The sequence below is a fragment of the Hydra viridissima genome, unplaced genomic scaffold (genome assembly GCF_058129835.1).
Source record: "Hydra viridissima isolate aposymbiotic clone 2 unplaced genomic scaffold, HvirCarnegie_v1 scaffold_15, whole genome shotgun sequence".
NCBI lineage: Eukaryota > Metazoa > Cnidaria > Hydrozoa > Anthoathecata > Hydridae > Hydra > Hydra viridissima.
Window position 1 is genome coordinate 7,201,005 of NW_028324314.1, and position 24,760 is coordinate 7,225,764.

Genomic DNA, 24,760 nt, shown 5'->3' on the forward strand with positions numbered 1-24,760 from the left:
TTATTGAATTTCTCATATGAATAAGATGATAAAGCGAAAAGAAGAGTAAAAAGTAACAACAACCAAGAAAAGACGTACACGCAGAGAATTATTGAATTTGTCAAATGAATAGACGATATACCGAAAAGAAAAGTAAAAACAACAACAACCAAGAAAAGACGTACACACAGAGACTTATTGAATTTGTCATATGAATAAGATGATAAAGCGAAAAGAAAAGTAAAAAGCAACAACAACCAAGAAAAGAAGTACGCATAGAGACTTATTGAATTTGTCATATGAATAAACGATAAAGCGAAAAGAAAAACAAAAAATAACAACAACCAAGAAAAGAAGTACGCACGGAAACTTATTCAACCTGTCATATAAATAAATGATGAATAAGTATCAAAACGGTAAACAACCGAAAACTATAAAAAGCTCAAAAAAGAAGAGAAGACAGTTTTGGGAAGACAGTTTTGGGAGGACAGTTTTTGAAGAGAGTTTTTAAGAGTTTTTGAAGAGGTTTTAAAATGGCAAAGTAAGAGTTAAGAAGAGTAAGAGATTTAAAAGAGAATTTTATGAGAAAAGAGATTTAAAAGAGAATTTTATGAGAAAAGAGATTTAAAAGAAGATTTTATGAGAAAAGAGTTTTAAAGAGATTTAAAAGAAGATTTTATGAGAAAAGAGTTTTAAGAGATTTAAAAGAGGAATTTATGAAAAAAGGATTTTTAAAGATTTAAAGAGAATTTTATGAGAAGTATTTACGAAGATTTTAAAGAGAAACTTACGAGAAGAATTGGTAAGAAAAGATATTTGAGTAACTTTAAATAAGCGTTATTATCTGTATTGATTTATTGATATTTGCATGAGTTAATTTTAAGAGAATATATATTGATGAGAATATTTGAGAATATTTATTAAGAAAAATAAGTAAGAGAAGAAGAACCAGTGGTAAGTACTTTTGTTTGCATTTCGATTATTAATATTATTGTTGTTATTACTATATGCGTTAAATATTGTTATTGAAAAGTTGGATGCTTTACCGCGCACCTTAGCATATCCGCGCCATTACACTTACGTCACACAAATATAAGAGTGCTTACCATTACACATTAATAGAACAATTGTTGAGTTTTATATTATAGAATATACTGAGGACGGCGAATTTAAGCTAAGCCTTTTTTTGATTAGACCTTGCCCATTCCTAACCAAACTATACCCAAACCTAGCCCTTTCCTAACCAAGTACTCCCCAGACCACTAACCTCGTTCCCAACCTCCATATACCTAATCCAAACATAATACCAAACCCAAACTTCCCATTCCCATTCCCCTTCCCCTTGACTGCAAAAAAAAAAAAAAATAAACATAATAATAATAATAAAAAAATAATTAAAAATCCACCGCCCTCACAATACAAATAAATTCAGTACATTGTCTTTTTAAAAAAGGTAAAGCGTCTTTAAATAAAGAAACTAACTCGACAAAAATCTTTTTCGGATTTAAATTGTACAATTACTGTCCGCTCCGTTACTGGATCATTACCATACATCATGTGAAGAAAGTCGTGGTCGCTCACAACCTCATTTGCTTCAATCAACAAGATATTCAAACTTTCATCGAAATTAACCAGATCAATGATATTGTTGCTTAAATGTTGAAATTGGTCATCATTGACATCCATTGCACCGGCCGAAGTAATGCTTTCATCACTGTTAAAATTCTGTAATATTAAAAAGAAATTCACGGAAGTACTTAAAATAAATTTAATTATTATAGAAGCAAATAAGTAAGCAAAATAATAAAATACACAAATATTTTTTTACCGTGCTAATGTTTTTGGAAAACATGTAGCAAACTGTAGCCCTCTTACAGAAGCAACTTAAATCTCGATACAAAACATTAAATTTTCTGTCTGTGTGCAGGTGATGCAATTTCATAGTGCCTGTAATAGCCTTTAATGTTTTGGAACATTTTGAGTCAAAAGAAATAATTTTGGATCCCTCAATATAGTAAAACTTTATTAATGAATGTCCATTTTTAAGAAAATTATATAAACTTTCTGCATCTGGAAGGTCACAACCCATATTAAGCAATTGATCTGCCTGACGTTTCACAGATCCTCCTATCGCATCCGGTGCTCCCTTGCCATGCCCACTTTCAAAAAAATTCCAACTGGCTAAATTAAGTTTTAATTCGTATATCAATGTAGAGAATAAGAAGAAGTTTTGCTTATTCCTATATTGTGTGGTTGGTCCATCAGAAAAAAAATGAAGATCTGTAATTTGTGGGTTATCTATCTTGAGTTTAATTAGCACGGGTTCCAGATGTGCCCATATAGAAGGAGGATCGTGCCTCAAAGAGTCGGATATAGTTGTAAATGACTGATGTCCATCCATTTTATAAATTACTCCTGTATGCAATGTAGCTTGCTTGTTATTTGCTCCAAAATGTGAAGATTGAATTGCAGCAAAATTCTTGCACACATAGTTCTCAGAAAAATCTATATGTGTAACAGCTTCGTTCACATTTACTGTTTCTTTAAATTGTTTGAACATTCTGAACTGGTGTCTTATTATAAAAACATGCTTGCATAGCTCGTTTCGAATTAATTCACAGAATTTTAATTTAAGATCTTTAAGTGTTCCACGCTTCACACTTTTCCTGATAACACTTGTTGTTTTCTTTTCTCCCATCTTTTCATATTCCTGTTTTTCTTTTTCCCACTGGAACCAAACTATAATACTTTCATCTTTTAGCAATCCTTTTGCTTGAAATTGAACACGAGACTAAAAACAAATGTTACATTCTCTGAACATGCATTCTCTTCTATCAGTACTACAACAAACTTGTTTCACTACTTCGACAATATTTTTTTCTTTCAAAACACGCAGGTTAACGAGTTTATCACAAAGTAATTGTATGTTCTCGTGTTTTTTGTACAGACATGTATCTCTATCTTTAGCCGACGGTTTGCGGACAAAAAATGGGCGATAACGAGTAAACGTTGTATATGAAATGTTGTTTCCGCGCTAAATTTTTCATAAAGGTTTATTGATAAATCGAGTAGTAGTCGCTTTTGTTTTTTATCTTTATTTTTTGTTACAGTCTGTTTCTTTCCAGTTGTTATTCTAGAATTGTCATCATGTATAAGAAACTCTCTGATCAAATTTTTATATTCGTGATGTCAGCTCCGTTATGTTGTTGTCAACTCCGTTATTAAGAAGAAATCACGGAGTGTAAGTAACGGAGTAGACATAATTATACATAATCAATAATATCTCATTACTCATTGGAAAACATCTTTAAAATCTTTTATTGCTATATTGTCCAAAATAATTAAAGAGTACTAAAACACGCCATATAAAAGTTTGTAATTTTACGGAATAAAAAAGCGTAACGGAGTAGACTTCGAATAAGAATATCATTTTTAAAATAAGGTAATTAGGCTCTCATTTTTATATAAATAATGCTTGCAGCACGATATAACTTTAAATGTTAATAAATTCCATAGAACTGGACTTTTTTTCATTATTTTAATTAGTAAATAAGTAAAAACTACAAACCTGTGACTATTTTAGAATGTAGTAACGGAGTGGACAAAAAATGTGGGGACAGCAAGTTTTTGACAAGAGCTACAACAGGATAAGGTGTAAATTAATACATGTATTAAAATACCATATATTAGCATGTCTAAAGCACCAAATTATGTCCCCGATTAGCCTTAATACAAAAGAAAAAAAATTATTGAGTATAACAATATAGTCCTAGATGCAGGACATCTACGGAGTCGACATTTTGATTAACAAATTATGCACACAAAATTTTAAATTTTAGTTGGAAATATCCGATAAAATGCTAGTTGATATTAACGATAAGTATTACTACCCACGGTGCTGTTTTTTATGTTATTTGTACAAGAATTGCGTTTTTATAGCTGTCGGACAAAATTTCAGTAACGGAGTTGACGGAATGAGAAAATGACTCTTCTATGTTCTCCACCGTATTTTTTTTAAAGCAAAAATGTGAAATAGTTTTAGTTTTCCAAAAAAAATTTTGTAGAAAACTTGTTGGATCCCGTTAATAAAAGGCACATCTCTTATCTTATATAGCTTATCCCTACCTCTTTCCCTTGTGATCCTATAACTTTGAGAGGTTGTGGTTTTTTGATTGACGCGCAATGATCTTTTTTGTGATGTGTATTTAGGTGTTATTACCTTTAAAAAGCACATACCTCCTATTTATTTGTTTGAATGACTTAACGTCACCCTTTTCATGCATTAAGCAATTTACTTAAAGAGAACGTTTTATTAATATTTGTGGTAAAGTTTTGTGAGCGAATTTTGTGGCTATCTAATAAAACTTTTATGATGTTAAAAAGAATATTAGGTATACAGTAATAATAATATTGCAAGGTATCTATTTATTTAAAGCTGGGTCTATTTTGAGTACCATTATTTTTAGAAAAAAAGATGCTGCTCAGCATTGTAATTTGTATGATATTTTGTGGTTTTTATACTAATGCTGCATATGTTAATGCAAAAACTTCAATAGTGTTTGGACCTGGTTTAAGAACTGGTTTTAATGTACCTGTGAGATATTTTTATATTCAAGCTGTTAATGATGATGGAAAAAAGTAAGTTTTAAAACAAGAGTTTGCACCATAAGAAAATCTTTTTAGGATTTATGTTAGATATCTTTAAAGGTCTTACAAAAACAGTTTTTTTTTTTTAAAAAAAAAAATGCTTTTTTCTTTACCAATTTTCTTTGTAATCCTATTATCTAAAAACTTTAAGTGATCTAACTTATTTCGTACTCTTTCTTTATTATCATCTCTATCCCTCATGAGTTGCATTTTTATTCTTCTTCAAAAATATTTTTAAATTAAGTTGAACTTTAGTAATTACACTCATAGCTGAACACTTTAGTCTGGTATATATTGGTTCCTAATATCTTGTTTTGTTGAGAAAAACTTGTAGAAATAGTAGATTTCTTGTAATTCTTAAATAACTTTCAAATTCTCCTTTGTACATGTTGAATCTTAGGCTAAAAGATTTGACATTTATGTAATAGTTTATTACCTAAGCAAATTTGATGCAAATTTTTTTAGATTATGTAAATCAAAAACAGTAAAAATAGAGGAAGAAAGAAATTTAGGATAACAGGATTCAAATTCAAGCATGAAGAATTTAGTAAAGCAATACAATTTGAGGAGTTTTTGTTTAAACAACCAAAGACTTTAAAAATTTTGCACACAGAAAATGTCAAATCTTGTTTTTATTCCCATCTTTTTTAAATAGAGTACAAAAACAGCAAAATACTTTTAACTCTTTGGAATTTTGTATTTGTATAAATATTTATTGGCACCTATTTTGTGCATCTAAAACACTTCCCTCTTCTATTATAATTAATTAATGGTTGTTTACCTGGGAATAAATGGCCATTAAAATTTATTTTTGAATTATTTAATCTTATCTGACTTCCATTTCCTCTGAATATGATAATATTTTTTATTTGATAATTATATAATACCCTAACAAAAAAGTTTCATTAAGTATAAAACATTTTTTGAAATAATCAATACCAAATCTGGTAAAATTTTGCAAAGGAAAGGTGTATGTTTAAAGATATAAACATGAAAAGTATTTATCTTGCCATTTTATACCAAGATTATAAGTTCGACTGGAATATGGGGGTATAATTCTCACTAAGGTCCAGGTCTCAGCAATATATATACAGGAAGAATCAATCAATAAAGCTAGAAAGATACTTTAGAAAAGTGTTTAAAACAACACTGTTTTATGGAAGAAGCAAAAGTTGGATGTTTCAGCAGGATGGAGCCACACATACTGTGCATTCAATTCAAGAATAGTTCAATGAGAATGGCTACAAATTTATTCCTTGGTGTGCTCTGTTGCTGATTTAAATCCTATTGAGGATGTATGGAGCTGGATTGGCAGAAAACTTGCCAAATTTAAGATAGTTTCAGTTAAGAATCTTAAACAACAGTTATCAGAATTTGGGCAGAATTGCCAAAGAATTATTGCATGAGATTGATTGAATCCATGCCTCGTTGACCCAATTATGTATAAAAACAAAAGGATGCTACTTTAAATGTTAATTTATCATTTTTTTATAAAGTTTTTTTTTGAGTGAAATCAATTCTTTTTAATTTAATTGCCAGTTTTTATAAAACCAAATTAATAGTTATATCTTGCTTTTGTATTTTTACATTTATAAATTCCATTGCAAAATATTTTTATTTCGTTAACTAAAGCTTTACTAAAGCTACCTTGATAAAAAATTTGAAAAAATCTTGTTTTGACAATTTTATCATCAAAAAAATAGGCCAATATAAAAAAATTGCCTTGTATAAACTATATATATGCACGCACATTTTTTCATAAAAGCAAAGAGAAATTATGTTTTAATTTCTCTTTGCTTTTATGTTAGAATATTTTTTTAGTTTAACTAAATCACCTGGTCAAGTTTTTCAAGTAAATTTCAAATCTAAAAGTTATGATAATGTAGCTATTGGACGAGAGGTTATTGATAGAAATGATGGAACATTTCTTGTTCGCTTTCGATTACATGCATCATATGAAAATATAGTAGTTTATGTCACTCTTAATGGTGAGAATGTTGGTAAATCTCCATTTTCTTTAACTGGTAAGTTTTTAATAACTTATAAAAGTTCCTTTTTTTTTTTGTGAATGGGAATGTAAAGTTAGTAAATTATTTTTTATAGGAAAACATGATTTGATTTTGTATTAAATTGCAAATGTTTCTCATTTTGCATTCATTTAGGGAAAAAAGGCTGTAAAAAAATATTGTTATAAAAGTGTTTAATACCATAAATGGAAAAAAATGTTGAAAGAAAATAACATTACTATTTAATTATGCTTAACCTCATTAAATAAATTACATTGAACAGTTTTATATTTGCTACTTTTCTACTTTTTTTTTTCTGCAATTTTGTTCTAGGAATGCTGTATTGCGAAAAATGTTTTTGTCCTGATGAATCTGAAAAGCGATGGACAAAAAACATGGCTTGTCCTACAAGCTATCAACAAATAGAAAAAGATTTAAAGCCATTTCCAAAAATAAATCTTGAAAGCTTGTTGGTTACAGCCACAAGGAGTTTCAATGTGGCATTCTGCCATTATACAGTCAAGAATAATAAAGTAAGCAACTATTTTTGTGATGATTTTTGTTTATGTTGGTGTACCCTCATTAAAAGTATATAAGAATTTTATTTCAATTATATCCAGATTATATTTTATTTATATTGTTTACATCATGAATATGTCATGGACATGTTCTAACAAGTTTTTGTTATGTGTGTGAAGAATTAAATTTTACATCTCAACATCAAAATTTCATACCATTAATTGAACAGTGCTATTTAGACTATTTTGGATTTCCTGTATTCCACATAAATGTTGTGTAGACTCCTATTAGGTTGGGCTAAACAAGAACCTAGACATTTGCCATATGCTTTACCAATGATTTGAACTGAACCTAAGGATCATGTAAGTAATTGTTATTTTTGTTTGACTCAAAAGGCATTACGACCAAGTCCAAACACACTATCCAGTATCCTAACTTGTCTTTAGCCAACAGATCCATCTGACATAGTGCTGAACTGCCTGTGCTAAAGCCTCCAAATCGATCTGAAAGTTGGGATTCTAGTATGGAACTTGCAAATGGAACCAATTTGCTAATGGAACCAATTTGCTAATGGAATCAATTTGCTAATGGAACCATAGAGACAGAAAATATCACTGTATAAAGAAAAAGTGGTCCAAGCCTAAATGACTTACTCAGACCATAAAAATATCAAAAGTGATCCTTTAGTGAACCCTATGACATACTTTTACCACAATTACACATAAAGCTCAGCCTGATAAAAAATTTTGTAAAAGCTATACCAAAAGATGGCAGTTGATTTTTTTTTTATCTGAAAGAGAAATTCCCCAAACTCAGTAAGGCAAAAATTAAAGGAATATTTATAGGTCTATAAATACAGGAATTGATAAAGAAAAAAGCTTAAAGAAAAATTGAATGATCAAGAAAAACTCAACTAGAAATGTTTTGTGAATGTTGTCCAAAGTTTTCTAGGAAGCCATAAAGCAGAAAATTACATTGGCTTAATAAATAAACCTTATACTAACATATAAAGCTTTGGGGTGTAACATATCCTTTAATATACATGTGGATTGAGACGAAAGTTAAGTTTTTTATACCATGCCTTAAAATCACATTTAGTTATTTGTAATTATTTAAGTCATGTATCATGATGCAATATTATCTAAAAAATTTAAATCAAAATGAATCTTAATTTTCAAGAAAGATAGATTTAAGAAAAAACAAAAGCTTTTTTTTGTAAAAAATCCACACAATACAGATGCTATTGTGGTAAATCATTTCATGCAAGAAGGTAACACAAGAGCTACTATTTGCAATAATATCAAGAGATGCAGAGATGACAAAGATATTAAACAGCAACATAAAGGTTTTCAATTGAAGGTGTGGTAATCATAAGAATCAGGGTAATTTGAAAAGAGCTGCATAAAATTAGCTTTGCGTAAGTTAGTGTAAATTTGCCCAAAAATTTTTATCAAGTCACACAACCATATATCATCAACTAGCTCAAGCAGATGTTCATTACAAAACACATGAAAAAAAACTTAAATACAATTGAAAATTATTTCAATAGTCAAAAAAACTAAATCAAAAGCTGGTAAATCATCATGTGGGTCAGATAATATGATTGTTAAAGACAATCAAAAGTATTTCTATTCTGATAGAATACCTGGTAATGATGAAATTTACACAGGTAATATAGATACATATCCAGATGAAATGAAATACAAAGGTATAGAGAAATATTTGAAGCACATGCTTGTATGGTAACTGAATGATATCTGAAAGGAGGTTTTCTGAGGTATTTGTGCGATCAGTCAATATTTCATAAAAAGAATTTAAAATAAACATCAGAAACAAGTTTTAATGGGTCATTTGTAGCATAATACAACCAACATACCCACAACCATTATTAGCATCTATTTTTTGCTACTTGTTGACAAGTTATTATAATTTTAACTGTATTTTGATAAGGTAACTGTAAACTATGTTTAGTTGGGTACTTATGTATGTAGAAAACTAAAACTTAGGTGTAGTGTAATAAGATTAGTGGTAGATACATACAAATTCATACATATTAATTGACTAAACTTAAATTCAGTTTGTATATTTATGTTATACAACTATAACAGTAAATGTTACATATAATATACATATACATATATATATATGTATATATATATATATATATATATATATATATATATATATATATATATATATATATATATATATATAGGGCATCCCAGCCGCCCCACAAAACTCAAAATTTGGTCGTGGATAGCTGTTCAAGTTTTTGGTAAGGCGTTTGGGCCTAAAAACAACAGCTATTAATTTTTTTCTACAATCTGATCACATATGAGTTAGCACAAGCAACATAAAGTTTGATACTGTGAAAAATATACATTTTTCGTAATAATATCTTATGAATGTTTATTTTATATTTGTTTAGTATTGTTATTTAACTAACTTTGATTATTTTTCAGATTACTAATGATTAATATATAATATAAATGTATCATAATGGAAACTAGACATAATGATCAATATATAAAAATGATATTAGTGACCACTCCTGGTATCAATGACAAGGAAATCAAGAGACATAAACTACCAGCAAAGAAGCAAGTAATTCTTTGCCTGCTTGCAAACCTTAAGGGTTTAAACTTTAATGATGCATTATCTCTTACAATTGATAATGTCCTAAAGCATTATTTGAAGTCAAATATCCCTCCATTAAGTGGAAGAAACAACATTGGCAAAATAATTAAAGAAGAATATAATGAATTTATGAAGTTAATGAAATACAATGAAAATCGAAGACATTTGGATAACCCAGGAATCAAGAAATTTATGTCAACATTAGATGCTACCATGAAATTTTATAAGAAATCTGTTCTCCAAGCTATGGAACTTCAAAAACGACATAAAACAACAAAGGAAAAAGAATCCATCGATGCAGACATTGCTTTCCTGCTAAGCATGATAACTAATAGGAAAGCATCTTATTCAGGAATTGACAAAGCCCATTCAAAATTTGTTGAGAAAAGGTAGAAAAGAACCTATGATAAAGCTTTTCCCAAAAGAGACCATTCAATAATGTTCAAAGAAACTGATGAGTTTGAGTTAACCAGTAGTTCTTGTGATGAATCGGTTGGGGGGACTGCTGGACCCAGCTCGGCCTGCTCTGAAATTGAACGACACAAAAGGCAAATTAAATCTGATGAACACATATTTGTCCCACATGATATTCTCAAGAATTCAAATGTTATTGCCTGGAGTGTGAAGAATAACATCATTGTAAAAAAAGATTTTTTTAATTGATTAAATAGACTTGCTTTAATCTGGCTTTATTAACTGGTGGAAGTTGTAAGTAGTAGCTCTTGCCACTACTTACAACTTCCACCAGTTAATAAAGCAAATTTTTACTATCCTGAACTTCCTAGAGCAACTGAAAAGGAACAAGAAAGCTTAACAAATTGTTTCCATCAATTCCTAGCATTAAATTTCACTCGAGGGGATTACCAAGAACTTATTGAACTCAGCCTGTTATTAGTTACAAAAGGATCCGAACCTCAGAAGTTTAGCATGAAGCACCCTGGAGCTTTGCACAAAGCAAGATGGATGGCAAAACTTCTGTACACTATGAAAATAGTATTATTGTCCGGAAAGATAATTAAGCAGTTTCCCAATTCAGAAGTTGCAACCAAAAATCAAATCAAGAAATTAGAACGTTTCTGTGTGTTTGCAGTAAGTGTCTACGTGCAATGGTGGATTAACTGCCCACTTGCAACTGATGCCCCAGTCAACGGTTTGATTTTAGTCAAGAAACTGAAACAGTTTGCATACCATGATTCTATAATTGCTGGCAAGGGAATAAAAGCTCTTAGCAGACATAGTTGGTATATGAATGAAGAGCTTGTTCCATTGGCTCTTTTCTTACAAATGGTATCTGACAAAGACAAAGAGAGTATGAGGCTCCGGCTCCTCCAATTTGAAAGTGCTGGAAGTACTACAGATCTTGTTGGAGCATCCTTCGGAAAGCCTAAACTTAAACCAATTTCAGAGGAGATTAAGTCACTGAGTGATTTGATTGGCCCTTGATCAATGAGGTTTTTCCATATTGTGAATGCTCCCTATGAGTTTCTTCAAACACCAGCCAATGAATGGACAAAACTGGACAACTTTCTTGAACTGAGGACAATTGTTCAAAGTCTTCAAGTAGTCAACAAAGCTGCTGAAAGAGGAGTAAAGCTATGATAAAGAGTAAAGCTATGATAAAGAGGAGTAAAGTCATGATTTCTTGGGTGTAACAATGGACAAAAAAAGGTTTCAAGATGTACTCCAAGTAGTGGAAAGTTCGCGAAAAAAAGTTCCAGATCAGCGGAAACTATCATCTTGTTCTCAAGAGAAGTCGCAGTTCCTAGCACTGGATGATTAAATAGATAAATGAGGTTTCGATTTTTATAATAAACAATGAACATTGTGCATCATATTACATCATTCAATGGAAAATATTGCGTTTTTCATCCTTTAATTTGTATTTTAGTCTAAAAAGATGAAAATTCAATAATATAATGTAATCTTCAATTTGATTGTGCTGGCTAAATTTTTTGAAAATCATAAAAACACATATATTTCCGGTGCATATATGATGAAACACAGTTGCAAAATTTTGAACAGCGACTTTGCAAAAAGTTGGGGTGGCTGGGATGCCCTAATATATATATATATATATATATATATATATATATATATATATATATATATATATATATATATATATATATATATATATATATATGTATATATATGTATATATATATATACATACAGTATATGCCAAAATTGTCATCATGTTTGAAATTTTAGTTTTATTAATTAAATTTAAGACTTAGCTAACTGAAAATATTGCTTTTTATTAAATTTAGAGGATATTGAATTTTTTTTTAAATTTTTATGTGATGAGCTAATGGTGACAATTTTGTCGCAAATGTAAGCAAATAACATATTTAGTAATACAGTACTGTGAATAAGTTTTAGCCCACTCATTAAAACTCATGTTTTTTTAACAGATTTTGAATAATAGCTTCCGATTATTTTTTAATATAAAATAATGTCTAACTTCAAACAGTACTAAACACTATTTTAAAAAACAAAAGCAATATTTATCAAAAGTTTACATAAATTTTTGTATTTAGATATCTAACGTGTTTATTTTTATTGTATGCTGATCTAAACCAAATTTGTATCAGCTTGTTTGTTTTTAGTTTGCTCTTGCATTTTTGTTTATTTATTGCTGTGAAGGCATCATATTAGATGATATTACAGTTTACAAAGATATTTCATAGATATTGTGTGTTTAATATTATTTGTTTTTTTTTTGAGAGCGAAACTTCTAATTTACCCTTTTTTTTTTTTTTTTGTATTATTATTTTTATTGTTATTTAAGTAATAAAATGGGTAAAATTCCACTACTGGAACGTAAAAAAAATTATCGTACTTCATGAAGAAGGTTATTCTCAACGACAAATTGTCCAAAAAACAAAATATTCAAAGACAGCCATTAGAGAAACAATAAAAAAATTTAAAAACACGGGATCTCTTGAGGATAAAATTCGAAGTGGAAGACCTCCAAAGCTTACAAAACATGACATAAAGTATTTTAAAAATCCGTCTCTGTGAAATCGAAAAAAAACCTCCAGTGAACTAGCCAAAGACATTCAGGCTGCGACTGGGAGAAATGTTTCCTCATTTTGCATTCGACAACATTTGCTAAAAGCTGGGTTAAGAGCGTGTGTTGCAGTTCAAAAGCCTTTACTACATCTTGGCAATAAAGAAAAATGACTTAAATATGCAAAACAGCATAATAATTGGATGCAAGGAATGTTAAACCATGTACTATAAACAGATGAATCAAAATTTGAATTTTTCGGTAGCAGAAGACGACAGTATGTAAGAAGAAGGGTAGGAGAGGCTTATCGCCCTGATTGTCTACATCCAACAATCAAACATGGGGGAGGTTCTGTTTTAGTTTGTGGTTGTATTTCATCATCTGGAGTAGGTTATTTAATCAGAATTGATGGCAAACTGACAGGAGAACAGTATAAAGAAATTTTAAGACATCATGCAATACCATCTGGAATGAGACTAATTGGTAATAATTTCATTAGACAATGATCCCAAACATTGTTCCCGAGTGGCCAAAAAATGTTTACAGGACATGTGTGAGGAGGGAGTTCTCGAAGTAATGAACTGACCTCCTCAAAGTCCAGATTTGAACATTATTGAACATGTTTGGGATTATTTGGATAAAAAAAAAGCTGAATATAACCACAAAAATGTTGAAGAACTTTTTCGAATATTAAAAAGAGAGTGGGACAATATTCCACAAAATTTTGTTACAAATTTATATGAATCTATTCCCAGGAGATTCGCTTCTGTGATCAACGCAAAAGGTGGACTTACGAAGTATTAATTGTTCTTTCTTTTTGTATCATATTTTATGAAATTATTTCTAGATATTTTTGTTTATAATAAATGTATCTATAAGCCTAATTTTTTTTTTACTTCATAAGTCCTTTACATTTTATGATATATTTTATGATAAAATCAAAAATAATTATAAACTTATGGTGGGCTAAAACTTATTCACAGTACTGTATATATATATATATATATATATATATATATATATATATATATATATATATATATATATATATATATATATATATATATGCACACATACACTTAACCGCAAAATTAATACACCACTTATACATTTCAATTTTTTTAAGTTGTAGTCAATATTATTATATATTTTGACAAACATTAAGAATAGAATACTTGAACACAATTATTTTGATGATAATAATAAAATTGACTTTTAACAAAACAAAGTAAAATGATTATTATTGTTATGCACACTAATACAGCTTAAATTGAAACATTTTGACTTAATCAATAACTAGTGTTACCACCTCTTGATGTTATTACAGCCTGACAGTGCCATGGCATTCTTTCAATTAGAGATCTAATCGTTTCTTGAGGGATATCTTTCCATGCACAGATAAGACTTTGTCACAGCTCGTCTAGAGTGTTAGGTGGTGGATGTTGGCTTCTAACACGGCTTCCCATCATGTCCCAAAGATGCTCTATTGGGTTTATATCTAAACTGAAAGCTGGCCACTTCAAAACATGAATTTAAGATTGTTTAAGTATTCAGCGATAATGTGTGCCTTATGTGGTCTAGCATTATCCTGCATAAGAAAGAATCCATCTCCAATGTACGGTGCAAAAGGTACCAAAAAAGGTTCTAAAATGTCTGCTATGTATCATTGAGAAGTCATACAACCACCATCAACAATAAAAGCTCTGTGCGAGCTGTTAAAGATATTCCGCCCTATACCATCAATGAGCTGCTTCCATATAAAGTGGTTTCTAGAATGTTGCAAGCAAAATATCTTTCAATTGGTCTTTTGTACACTCTTGGGTGGCAGAACTTACAAGACAAAACCTTGACTCATCTGTAAATAAGACCTGTCCCCAATCATGTATTTCCCCATTCATATGCCTTGGCAAAGTCATCTAGCGTGATCATTGGTCTCTACAAACCTTTCTAGAACCCTACTAATTGTTGTATGAGACACTCCAAATCTTTTACCAAGTTTGCGATTTGTTAATCCCTCATTGGACAAGGTAACATCTGCAACACATTAATTGTGACTTAAATTTTGTCTAGAACACTGCATTGCAACCAGATGTGTTGCTCAAATGACAGTGATCTTTTCTACTGTTAAAACAATTTAAAAGCAATATATACTTTTCTTTTAGAAGTGGGGTTTAATTACAGCAAAACATGCTACTTATGAAAAGCTGCTATAATTTCAAAATTAAATAACAAAAACAGAATAAAACCTACAAAAGGCGTAACAAACATTATCATCTTTGTAATTGATAAATCCAGGAAATACATATAATTTTTCAAAATAAGTCAGAATTTATAAGTGATGGGTTTATTTTGTGGTTAAGTGTACATACATACATACATACATACATACATACATACATACATACATACATACATACATACATACATACATACATACATACATACATACATACATACATACATACATACATACATACATACATACAGGGGTATTCATAAGTTTGAAACAATCTAAAACTTGATTTTTTTTGCTAAATATAGTAATAATAGATATGCAGTATGAAATTATTTTGAATATTTTACACCAATTCAAAGTACAATTATATTTTAATATAACTTCCCCGAGTTTTCATGACAGCTTTAAAACAGCCAGACTGCTTTCCTTATTTGTTGCACTAGGTCAGACTCAAGTATGCACCAGATCTTCTCTGATTTAGTCTTGAAGATTCTATTGCAGATCAAATTGAAAAGTTCAAGGAATTGCAGTCAGCTAAAGAGGGAGGCCACATATCCAAACATAGAGAGTCTCTTCTTGCAAAAACTGGATGGTTTTTATGACCATACGGCCTAAAGCCAAGTTCTACTAAAAAGCTGAAGACCAAACTATCATTGAACCATCTGAGCTAATTCCAGCCTAAACCATAGTGTTAGCATGGTTTAGACTGAAATTTTATTTTTGGACGTATTTTGTTCGTATTTTGTTCTGGCCAAATAGTGAAAGTTTAATCATCAGAGTAAACATTTGGGATGCCATGGTTTTTCATGAAGCTGAGCAACACTGGTGTCCTTAACCTACTCTTCCCCTTGTAGAGTCACTAAGTAACTGTCTCTTAGGATTTCTTTTCAGCTCACATTCAATAGAATTTCTCAGTTTTTTTTGTCTAGAAAGATCTTTTTCAATCTATTTGTTTCCACCAATTTCTAGGTCTTTGAGTACCTTGTATCATTTCCTCAGCTCAAGTCTTCTTTCACAATTTTTACAATTCTTGCTTTTTTCTTCACCAGCATTCTAGTTTTCAGTTTTCTTGCATTTACTTCTGTTGTAGTATCTATTATTTGCATTTTGATCAAATTTTACAAGTATATATATTTTTTAGTACTAAACAATAACAAATGTATTCCTGTACAATTTTTAATCAGATCATTTCAAGATAACTTAGTTTATAAAATCTTGTTTACATAGTTTTATATTTTGTTCAGGTTTATCGGAAGTGTTATGGTACTATCAATGATTTTAAAATGTTTACTGATGCTTGGTTGCTTTCTGTTACTCGAAAGGTGTTTATTTTCTTTATTAAAATATTTTAAAAATTTTCTTCATATTTTCCCATCTTTATTCCATCTTTAAAAAACTATGTAGTTTATTAACTAATAATAAACTGGAGTTTAACTTTAAGTTGACCTTTACTTAAAAAGATTTAAATATTACAAAACTAATTCATTTAACTCACTTATCCCTAATCATATTGACAAAAGCACTAAAAAAAAAAAAAAAAACTTGTCTGTTGTAGATAATGTTCTTTTATTAGAAAGAGTTGCCATATCCCATCAGTTGAATGTAATGATAATTTATATGAACTTTTTTCTTATGTATTTCATGATATATTAACAGCATTGTTTTGTCATTAATATTTTAGGTAAAAGTACCAGATGTTGAGTTTTTTACAAACCTTGGAGATTGGCCATTAACTACTAAAAGATTTGATCCTATGCCTATATTTTCCTGGTGTGGGTCAAATGAAACTTTTGATCTTGTTTGGCCTACTTATGACTTAACTGAATCTACTCTTGAGACATTTGGTGGCAGGTAAAAATTATGACAAAAAGTTTTGTCTGATTTTAATTTAGCTCTTTAGAAACTTTCTTTACTTTTTAAAAGTTTATTTCTTAATATAATTTTATTTTACAGAGTTTCGCTTGATATGACTTCAATTCAAGGAAAAACAGGCCCTTCTTGGTCTAAAAAAAAACCTGTAGCTTTTTTTAGAGGTCGTGATAGCTGCCAGGAAAGATTAGATTTAGTTAGCCGTTATCGAAATAATTCAAATTTTGATGTAGGAATCACCAATTACTTTTTCTTTAAACATGATGAGACAAAATATGGACCCATTGCAAACCGAGTCTCTTTTTATGACTTTTTTAAAGTATGTATTTTTTGATTATGATTTTTTTGTTATATTTATCATAAATATTTGTTTATTTTTATATTTTGTATGAAACTGGGATATTATTCTCTATCCTTATTACTAGCAATAAAAACTCATTGTTTTACTCATAATTATTATACATATTTATCATAATTTACAAAAAAGTTAAAATGCATTTAAAGTAAACAAAGTCAAAATATTTATCATAAATATTTGTTTACTTTAAATGCATTTTAACTTTTTTGTAAATTATGATAAATATGTATAATAATTATGAGTAAACTCAATATAATGTGATTAAAGTATAGATAAAAACTCATCAATAAAACTATGTAACACAATTTTTGTCCCTGATTTCCAACTGTTATAACTGCTCATGTCTACAGTCCATAAAAAAATAGCATTCAGCTCAAACTTTGACAATACAAGAAAATTGTAATTTTTCGTAAGTCTCATAAAAAAACACATGATAGTGAAGCTATCAAACTCATGAACAATTTTCATGGCTCTCTTTTCTCCCCTGTGCCAATCTGTAAGATCTAATACATCCAAATTCTACAATATAATGCATTCTCCTACCAGCAAGCACTATATGTTCACCTTACTTTTAAGAATTTCCTTGCAATTTTTGCATGTGAAATGAGGTGCCCAGAGCTTGTCTTGATCCTTGACAGGAATGCTGAAGTATCCCTTGTAAGCCTTGCACATCTTACAAGATGCTTTTTTTAGCCTTATCTTTATAAATTGTCCAAACCTGTAGTACATCTACTGGTTGAAGCCATCTAAATAAAGCAATTATTATAATTAATAGCTCCTTAACTGCAGTTTGCTATTCTCTTTCTAAGCAATAACAAGCTAAGATATTGGTTTGAGTCACCTATGTTTTTATACTTGCATGGCTACTACTGGACAGTCATAGAACATTCCAGAAAATTCTAAAAGTGTTATGAAAGTTCTAGACAATTCTAGAAAATTTTAGAAACTTCTGGACAATTCTAGCACTTCTAGAATATTCTAGATAACTACTAAGAATTAAATACGAATTGAGAATTTTCTTGAAAACAGACAAATTTCAAAGTATCAGTATCCTAAAAAGTTTTTGTGGCACAAAAGCTATTTTCAATATGTTTTAGGCATAGGAGGTAAGGAATACTAACTTTGTACTCAGGAATGAGAAAAGAGTAAAAAATTTTACATTGTGTAATTAACTTTTAAGTACATGAAGAGTATCAAGTTAAAAAATTTAATGAACAAGTTGCAAGCAAAAAAAGCTGTGATTAAAACAAATACTTATTGAGTTTAAAATATAATAAAGCTAAGTTATCAAAAAAAAATCGAAATAATCTTTATAGTTATTGGCTTTAATGTTTATATAATTATATAACTAATGTTTGTAAATGTAGTTGCTAATATTTAACTATTATTGTTTATAATATACTCATGGACAACATAAAAAAGCTTTCATATAAAGTCCATCATATAATAAACTAAAAATATAAAAAAATGAGTGCGCGGGTAATGGGTCCAAGTTGGATTGCTACAGTTTTAACTGTATGTATTAACAGTTTTAAATGAGCACTTTATATATAAAACAGAATATGCAATAAACTAACAGTCTAAAATATAGTTGCCACTTACACTTATTTTTCACCCTGAATTTCTAAAATACTACAACAACAATACAAATTTTAATATGTTTTTTATGTGTATTACTGTCAACCCACCCTCAACTTACTGCTTGTATGTTGACTTTTACCACTAATAACGTGCCTCTGTTAACCTTTTATGTTTATTGATGGCACCATCACACCATGTACAACAGGTTTGGACAATTTATAAAGATAAGGCTAAAAAAATATTCCATTAAAGCATGTTGTAAGATGTGAAGTTTTTTAAATATATTTAAATGCTATATATGTGTGTATGTGTATTTATTTATTTGTCGAAAATACAGAAAAGATGATATCTTTGTTGTTATTCTAAGTTTCATGCTGGCATAATGACATTCTTCAGCCAAAATGCATAATGAAGAAAAAAAGAAATCTTTACAGAAGAAGTTTTAACAAATTATGTGTGTGTAACAAAAATAAACTTCAATTCTTAGATGTGTCAACCTCAATATATATATATAGAGAGAGAGAATTATATAGCAATATATAGCATTAAGTGGTTAATGAATAATTTTTAATACATTTTTTAGTATAAATATCAACTGAACATTGATGGAACAGTGGCTGCATACCGATTCCCATACCTTTTGGCAGGTGATTCAGTTATTCTTAAACAAGATTCAAAGTACTATGAACATTTTTATGGAGATCTTTTGCCAATGAAGCATTATATTCCATTTAATAAGGACCTGAGCAATCTAGAAGAGAAAGTTTTGTGGGCAATTCGTAATGATAAAAAAGTTTGTTATTTGCGTGTGTATTTATTTATGTTTTGAAAAAAAACAACAAAAAAACGGAAAAAAAAACAAAGAAAATAAAGTTGCATTTTTTCTTAAATGCTTTGAGTTTGATACAGAAATATTTTTATAAAGTTTTCAGCTCTTAGAAGTTTTAATGATTTTCTCATATGAAAACTTGTAATTTAGGCACAAAAAATTGCTCTGGAAGGTCAGCGTTATGCTCGTGACAACCTCTTGTCTGACAATTTGTACTGTTATACTTACTTACTTTTAAAGGTACTTCTTTTAGTTCTTAACTATTTTTTGGATTTACATTTTATGTTACTTTAAAGTTATTTTCATAAATTTTATGTCATGGGCAATACATGAACAATACATTTGTTGATAATTTATTCTGTTAGTATTTTAACAATCTTTTCCTTAAAATTTTAATTTTGTTTTTCATATTTGCTCAGTACAGCATGCAGCTCAGTACAGCATGCAATTGCATGCTGTACTGAGCAAAAACAAAATTAAAAATGAGCTGTATTGTTGCGCAACAATCATAACATAACATGGAGATTAAATCCGGCAAATTAAAGTAACATTTTTATTTAAGAAATCAACTATCAAAAGTTGTTTGTTTTGTTTTCTAAAATTTGTTGGAAAAAAAAGTTGCACCAGATCTCGTTCATGTATCAACAAGGACCACCAGACAATTTTCACGAACTGACCAAAAATCTTTTCAATCTCCACTAAGTCCACTAAGTAATTGCACATTGATCAAATATGAGAACAATTAGAAAAGGTTTTTGTTGTTAAATTACATAAGTATATGACGTAGTTAAAAAATGGCAGTGATGAAGAACTTTTCCATGTATTTGTGATACAACTTATCTTTGAATATCGTTGAATATCTTTGAATAGGAATATGCCAGGAGACAGTCAACTCCACCAACTATTCGTGAAGGAATGGAAGAGGTGATGCAACCTGAAGAAAAAAGTTGCCACTGTAAACGAAATGTTCAAAAAAAGAAGGCAGCGAAAGTAAAGGTTAATATAATTTTATAAAGTTAATTTTAACGTAAAAACATCTTAGAAATTTAATGAGGTTCAACGCTCGGTTTATCGCTCTACTGTTTAATTTTGCTGCTACGAAAATTAATCAGATATTTAAGTTAATTAATCTGAACTTAAAGGCTGGGGATAAATGACGTTTTTGAGATAAATGAGGTACCGCAATAACAAATTTCGAATTTATTTTATGCTTAATGTTTTTCTTGCTCTAACGTTTTTTTTTTTTCTTCTTGATATTAGGAACATACAGAACTATAATCGGCATCAACTTTTCAATTAAACACTGGATCAGCGTTAAGTCTGGAATTTTAAACATCGTTTCAAATCAAATATTGAGATGCAAATTTCAAATTTAACGAAAAAGAAATTGACCAACTGTAAATGAGTTTTATTTTGAGAGTTTAACTTACGACTTGCTATGATTTTTTTATTGAACTCTAACAATAATTTTAAAAACCAAAAAAACCAAAAAAAACTTGGATTTAGTTTATGTTAAAAAAGTTAATTGTCTACTCATTTGTTTTATATATCAAAAGTGATATGTATATGTTTTATATATCAAAAGTGATATGTACAGTATTGGACAAAACATTTGCAACCAAATAATGCTAATTTAGTTTCTTTATATAAAAGTGCTGCATTTTTTCAATTTAGAGAAATAACTATGTAACTGTTTAGAGACAAAGTTCTTCAAGTTTTATTCATCACAAATTTCATTATTTGTATACGAAAATTAAAAAATTAATCAAAAGTATTAAAAAAAGTTGATTTCCTTCGCTATCAATATTTCGTGGCGAATCCTTTGTTGTCGATCACAGCCTTGCATCTTTGAGGCATAGATTCGATCAGGTGATCAATTAAACTTTGTGGAATCGCTGCCCAGGCCTTTTGGATTTGTTTAAACAGTTGATCCTTATTACGAACACTTTCACGATTAATTCTGCGGTTGACGATCTCCCACAGGTTCTCGATAGGGTTGAGATCCGGAGATTGAGGCGGCCAATCTATCATCGATAGGTGGTTGTCTTGAAACCACTGCTTGACTACTTTTGCAGTGTGTTTCGGATTGTTGTCTTGCTGAAAAACCTATTTTATTGGCATATTCCATTCAGCATGAGGTAACATAACATCTTTCAGGATATTTTTATATATGAAACGGTCCATTATTCCATCGTTTCGATGTATTGGACCTAGACCGTTAGCAGAAAAACACCCCCAGACCATTACATTGCCTCCAGCATGCTTCACGGTCTTATGGCAGTAACGTAAATCGAGGCGTTTTGCGGCCGGTCGACGTACACGGCAAATGCCATCGCTCCCAATGATGTTGAACTTCGATTCATCACTGAACAGGACAGTTCGCCATTTCTGCACATTCCAGTCAATATGAGATGTAGCAAACAGGAGTCTTTTCTTCTGGTTTTTTAGTAAAATCAGCGGTTTCTTTGCAGGGCGTCGAGAAAACAATCCGGCTTCAACAGCACGTCGTCTGATTGTTCGGTGCGATACAGGCAGCTCTAATTGCTTTTGTATCTCAATTGATGATATCCAGGGATCCTTCTTGACGGATCTGGCGATCATAGAATCCTCTCTAGAAGCGGTGGAACGCAGTCTTCCACCTTTGTTATCTGCTGCCAACTTCCCCGTAGAACGATATTTAGAACATAGTCTTGATACGGTCCATTTTTTCACGCGATATTTATCACAAATACTTTTTTGTGACATTCCACTTACGTAATCGCCAATAATTTTCTTTCTTAGTTCCAATCCAAGACTGTCGGGAGCCATTTTTGCACTTGAAGTCATAAAGATAATAAATATTTCTGGATGCTACTGGATGCTTCCAGATGCTTCTTCTGGAAACTTCTGGAAGCTTCTGCATGCTTCTGGAAACTTCTGGATACTTCCTTTAATTATTAAAAAACTTCCGTGACGTTGACACGGACCAGAATTAAGAAAATGAAACAAACCAAAAAAGTTGCACTTGTTTTGTCCGCTGCAAAATGGCACTTGTCAACGAAATTCTGCCTGTGTGCTGTCACCTGTCAGCTGATTGCTCATGTCATGGCATGCTATGACTCCAGACTCCTGAACTGTTTGCTGTGGTAGTATAGTTCGTTTCGTTTTTAAGACATGTAAAATTAGGAACACTTTTTAGCATTGTTCGATGTTGGTTGCAAATGTTTTGTCCAATACTGTATATGTTTTATATATCAAAAGTGATATGTATAAGTTTCAGTTAGATTAGTTATGGCTTTCAGGCCCCACGAGCTTTGATAAATACTATTTTCATCTTTAATTGCACAAACGCATAATATCAGTGTTTATGACCAAATATATTCAAATTTAAATTTGTGCATGTAGGTTATTCTTTCTCAAATATTGACTACATTTTGCATGAGACTACTGAGCCATAACGTATTAAAATTAAAACAATCCACTTTTGTTAAATATTTTCTTAGATGTGTGTGTACGTCAGTGACGTATCCAGGGGTATATAAAATATTAGACTATCAAGGTTCAAAATTAAACAAGATTTAATTAGCGACTAGGCATTGTGATGACATCTGCAAACATTCCACCGAATCCCTAATCTGCTAAACTTATAAGTATTAAAACAAGAGTAAATTCAATTGTTGTAGCAACTGTTGCTGTGATTAGACTTTGTTATGCACAAGCTTGTGAAGAGTTGTCTTTGGAATATTGTATGCCTCTAAAACTTTAATGAATGATATTTCGTCTATTTTTGATTTGTTCTACTGAAAGTTGCAATTGTTTTTCAAGTAAGTTGTTTGAGGTTTACAAAGGTAAATACGAGTCACTTGTTATAAATTTTTTTTGGAAAAACACTAAAAAGTTTTGATTAGTAAAGTTTTATTACTTTAGCCACGCTCATCTAAATACATGTGAGAGCAGTTAGCATGTTCACTTTTCCCCCAAACCCCCTATAAACATTTACTAGCAAATTCAAGTTTCTTTTTTTTTTTTTTTATTTACCTCTACCCAAGTTTACCCTTTTCGTATTCATTTTTAATGGTGAAAAATAAATCTTAGAGGCCTTTTTCTAATTACAACGTTATTAAAGTTCTTGCACAAGTTCTAAACAACGTTAAGTTGGTAAAATCTTGGAATTGTGATCGTGGATGATTCTTTATTCTTGAAATTGTTAACAAATGTTAAGTGCTAATGTTGTCCTGAAATTTCATCGTGCGTAGCTCAAATTCAGAACTATTTATTTTAGGAATTATTCTTTCCTCTTTATAAAAAAAATTTTAAAAAATTGGGAAGAACATTTTTTCGCATGTTTCTTTCGCAGTTCATCACACTTTCATGTAATAGTTTAATACATTTCAATTCTCTGAGAATAAACACATCATAATCACTCTACAACATAATCACTATTATTACCAACAATAATTCTCCATTTAATAGGCAAGGTTCCATCCTTGTAGAAGCTGCCAGGCTGCGCCTCGAAGAATTAACAAATGTAGGTTTCGAGTTCGCAAACATCATCTAAGCTCTACTCTGACATGTAAAATTACAGGGCTCTACAAAAGGTGAAAGTCTCTTGGAGTGACACCTGGAGATAATGTGAGTGGGGCAAGATTTCTTATTCTATCGCTATAAGGTTAAGACATGTTAACTTTGCCTTGTGTGGCCGCGCATTGTAAAGCAAGAAATAAATCTTTTGATGCTTTAGCCGCGTTTGGCCTCTTTTTTGCCAGAGCTTTTCCAGTTGTTGACAGTAATAGTCGTTATGGTGGTCTAGGGAGGAATAAGCTAGAAATGTACAATACCATGTACAGTAGCGTGTAAAAGTTTAAAAACACCAAATTTTTTGCAGTTTTTTAAAACATAGCTTTTCACAAACTTTCTCAAATCAGTTGAAAAAATTTACCAAATGTTCTTTACATTATTACAAACCGGAAAATTATACAACTTATAATACAAACCGCAAAAATTACAAATTATAAAGTTATTTAAAATTTAATCTTTTTTTTAAAAATCTTCCGTTCTAAAGTTTTGAAAAAACTGAACTTAGATGAAAATTCATTTCAAAAATTAT

The 24,760-nt window shown here is 30.1% G+C and overlaps 1 protein-coding gene across 6 annotated transcripts; it reads left to right on the forward strand.

Annotated features, from left to right (window-relative positions):
* Positions 1-443: 443 nt before the first annotated feature.
* LOC145192931 (protein O-glucosyltransferase 2-like) lies at positions 444-21,113 on the forward strand. 6 transcript variants are annotated; one of them, XR_016447560.1, is made up of 11 exons: positions 444-781; positions 4,446-4,617; positions 6,448-6,650; positions 6,966-7,165; positions 16,282-16,359; positions 16,719-16,888; positions 16,991-17,225; positions 19,429-19,624; positions 19,825-19,914; positions 20,545-20,670; positions 20,935-21,113. XR_016447560.1 is itself a non-coding variant. In XM_090072714.1 (11 exons), the coding sequence occupies exons 1-11, from the start codon at positions 733-735 to the stop codon at positions 20,950-20,952; spliced, it is 1,551 nt and encodes a 516-aa protein (XP_089928840.1). In that variant the 5' UTR covers positions 444-732; the 3' UTR covers positions 20,953-21,113. The 6 variants fall into 6 exon arrangements, 5 of the variants coding, with proteins under 5 accessions (XP_089928840.1, XP_089928841.1, XP_089928843.1 ...); XM_090072714.1 differs by having other exon boundaries at positions 19,429-19,638; XM_090072715.1 differs by lacking the exon at positions 444-781 and adding an exon at positions 4,234-4,370 and having other exon boundaries at positions 19,429-19,638.
* The last annotated feature ends 3,647 nt before the right edge of the window (positions 21,114-24,760 follow it).

Excerpts from the sequence above, each read along its gene's own strand:
- LOC145192931 (XM_090072714.1), top strand. The coding sequence starts at position 733 with ATGAGAAGTATTTACGAAGATTTTAAAGAGAAACTTACGAGAAGAATT. Across the intron at positions 6,651-6,965 it reads ATCTCCATTTTCTTTAACTG|GAATGCTGTATTGCGAAAAA; the intron begins GTAAGTTTTTAA and ends ATTTTGTTCTAG. Across the intron at positions 16,889-16,990 it reads CTTGAGACATTTGGTGGCAG|AGTTTCGCTTGATATGACTT; the intron begins GTAAAAATTATG and ends TTTATTTTACAG.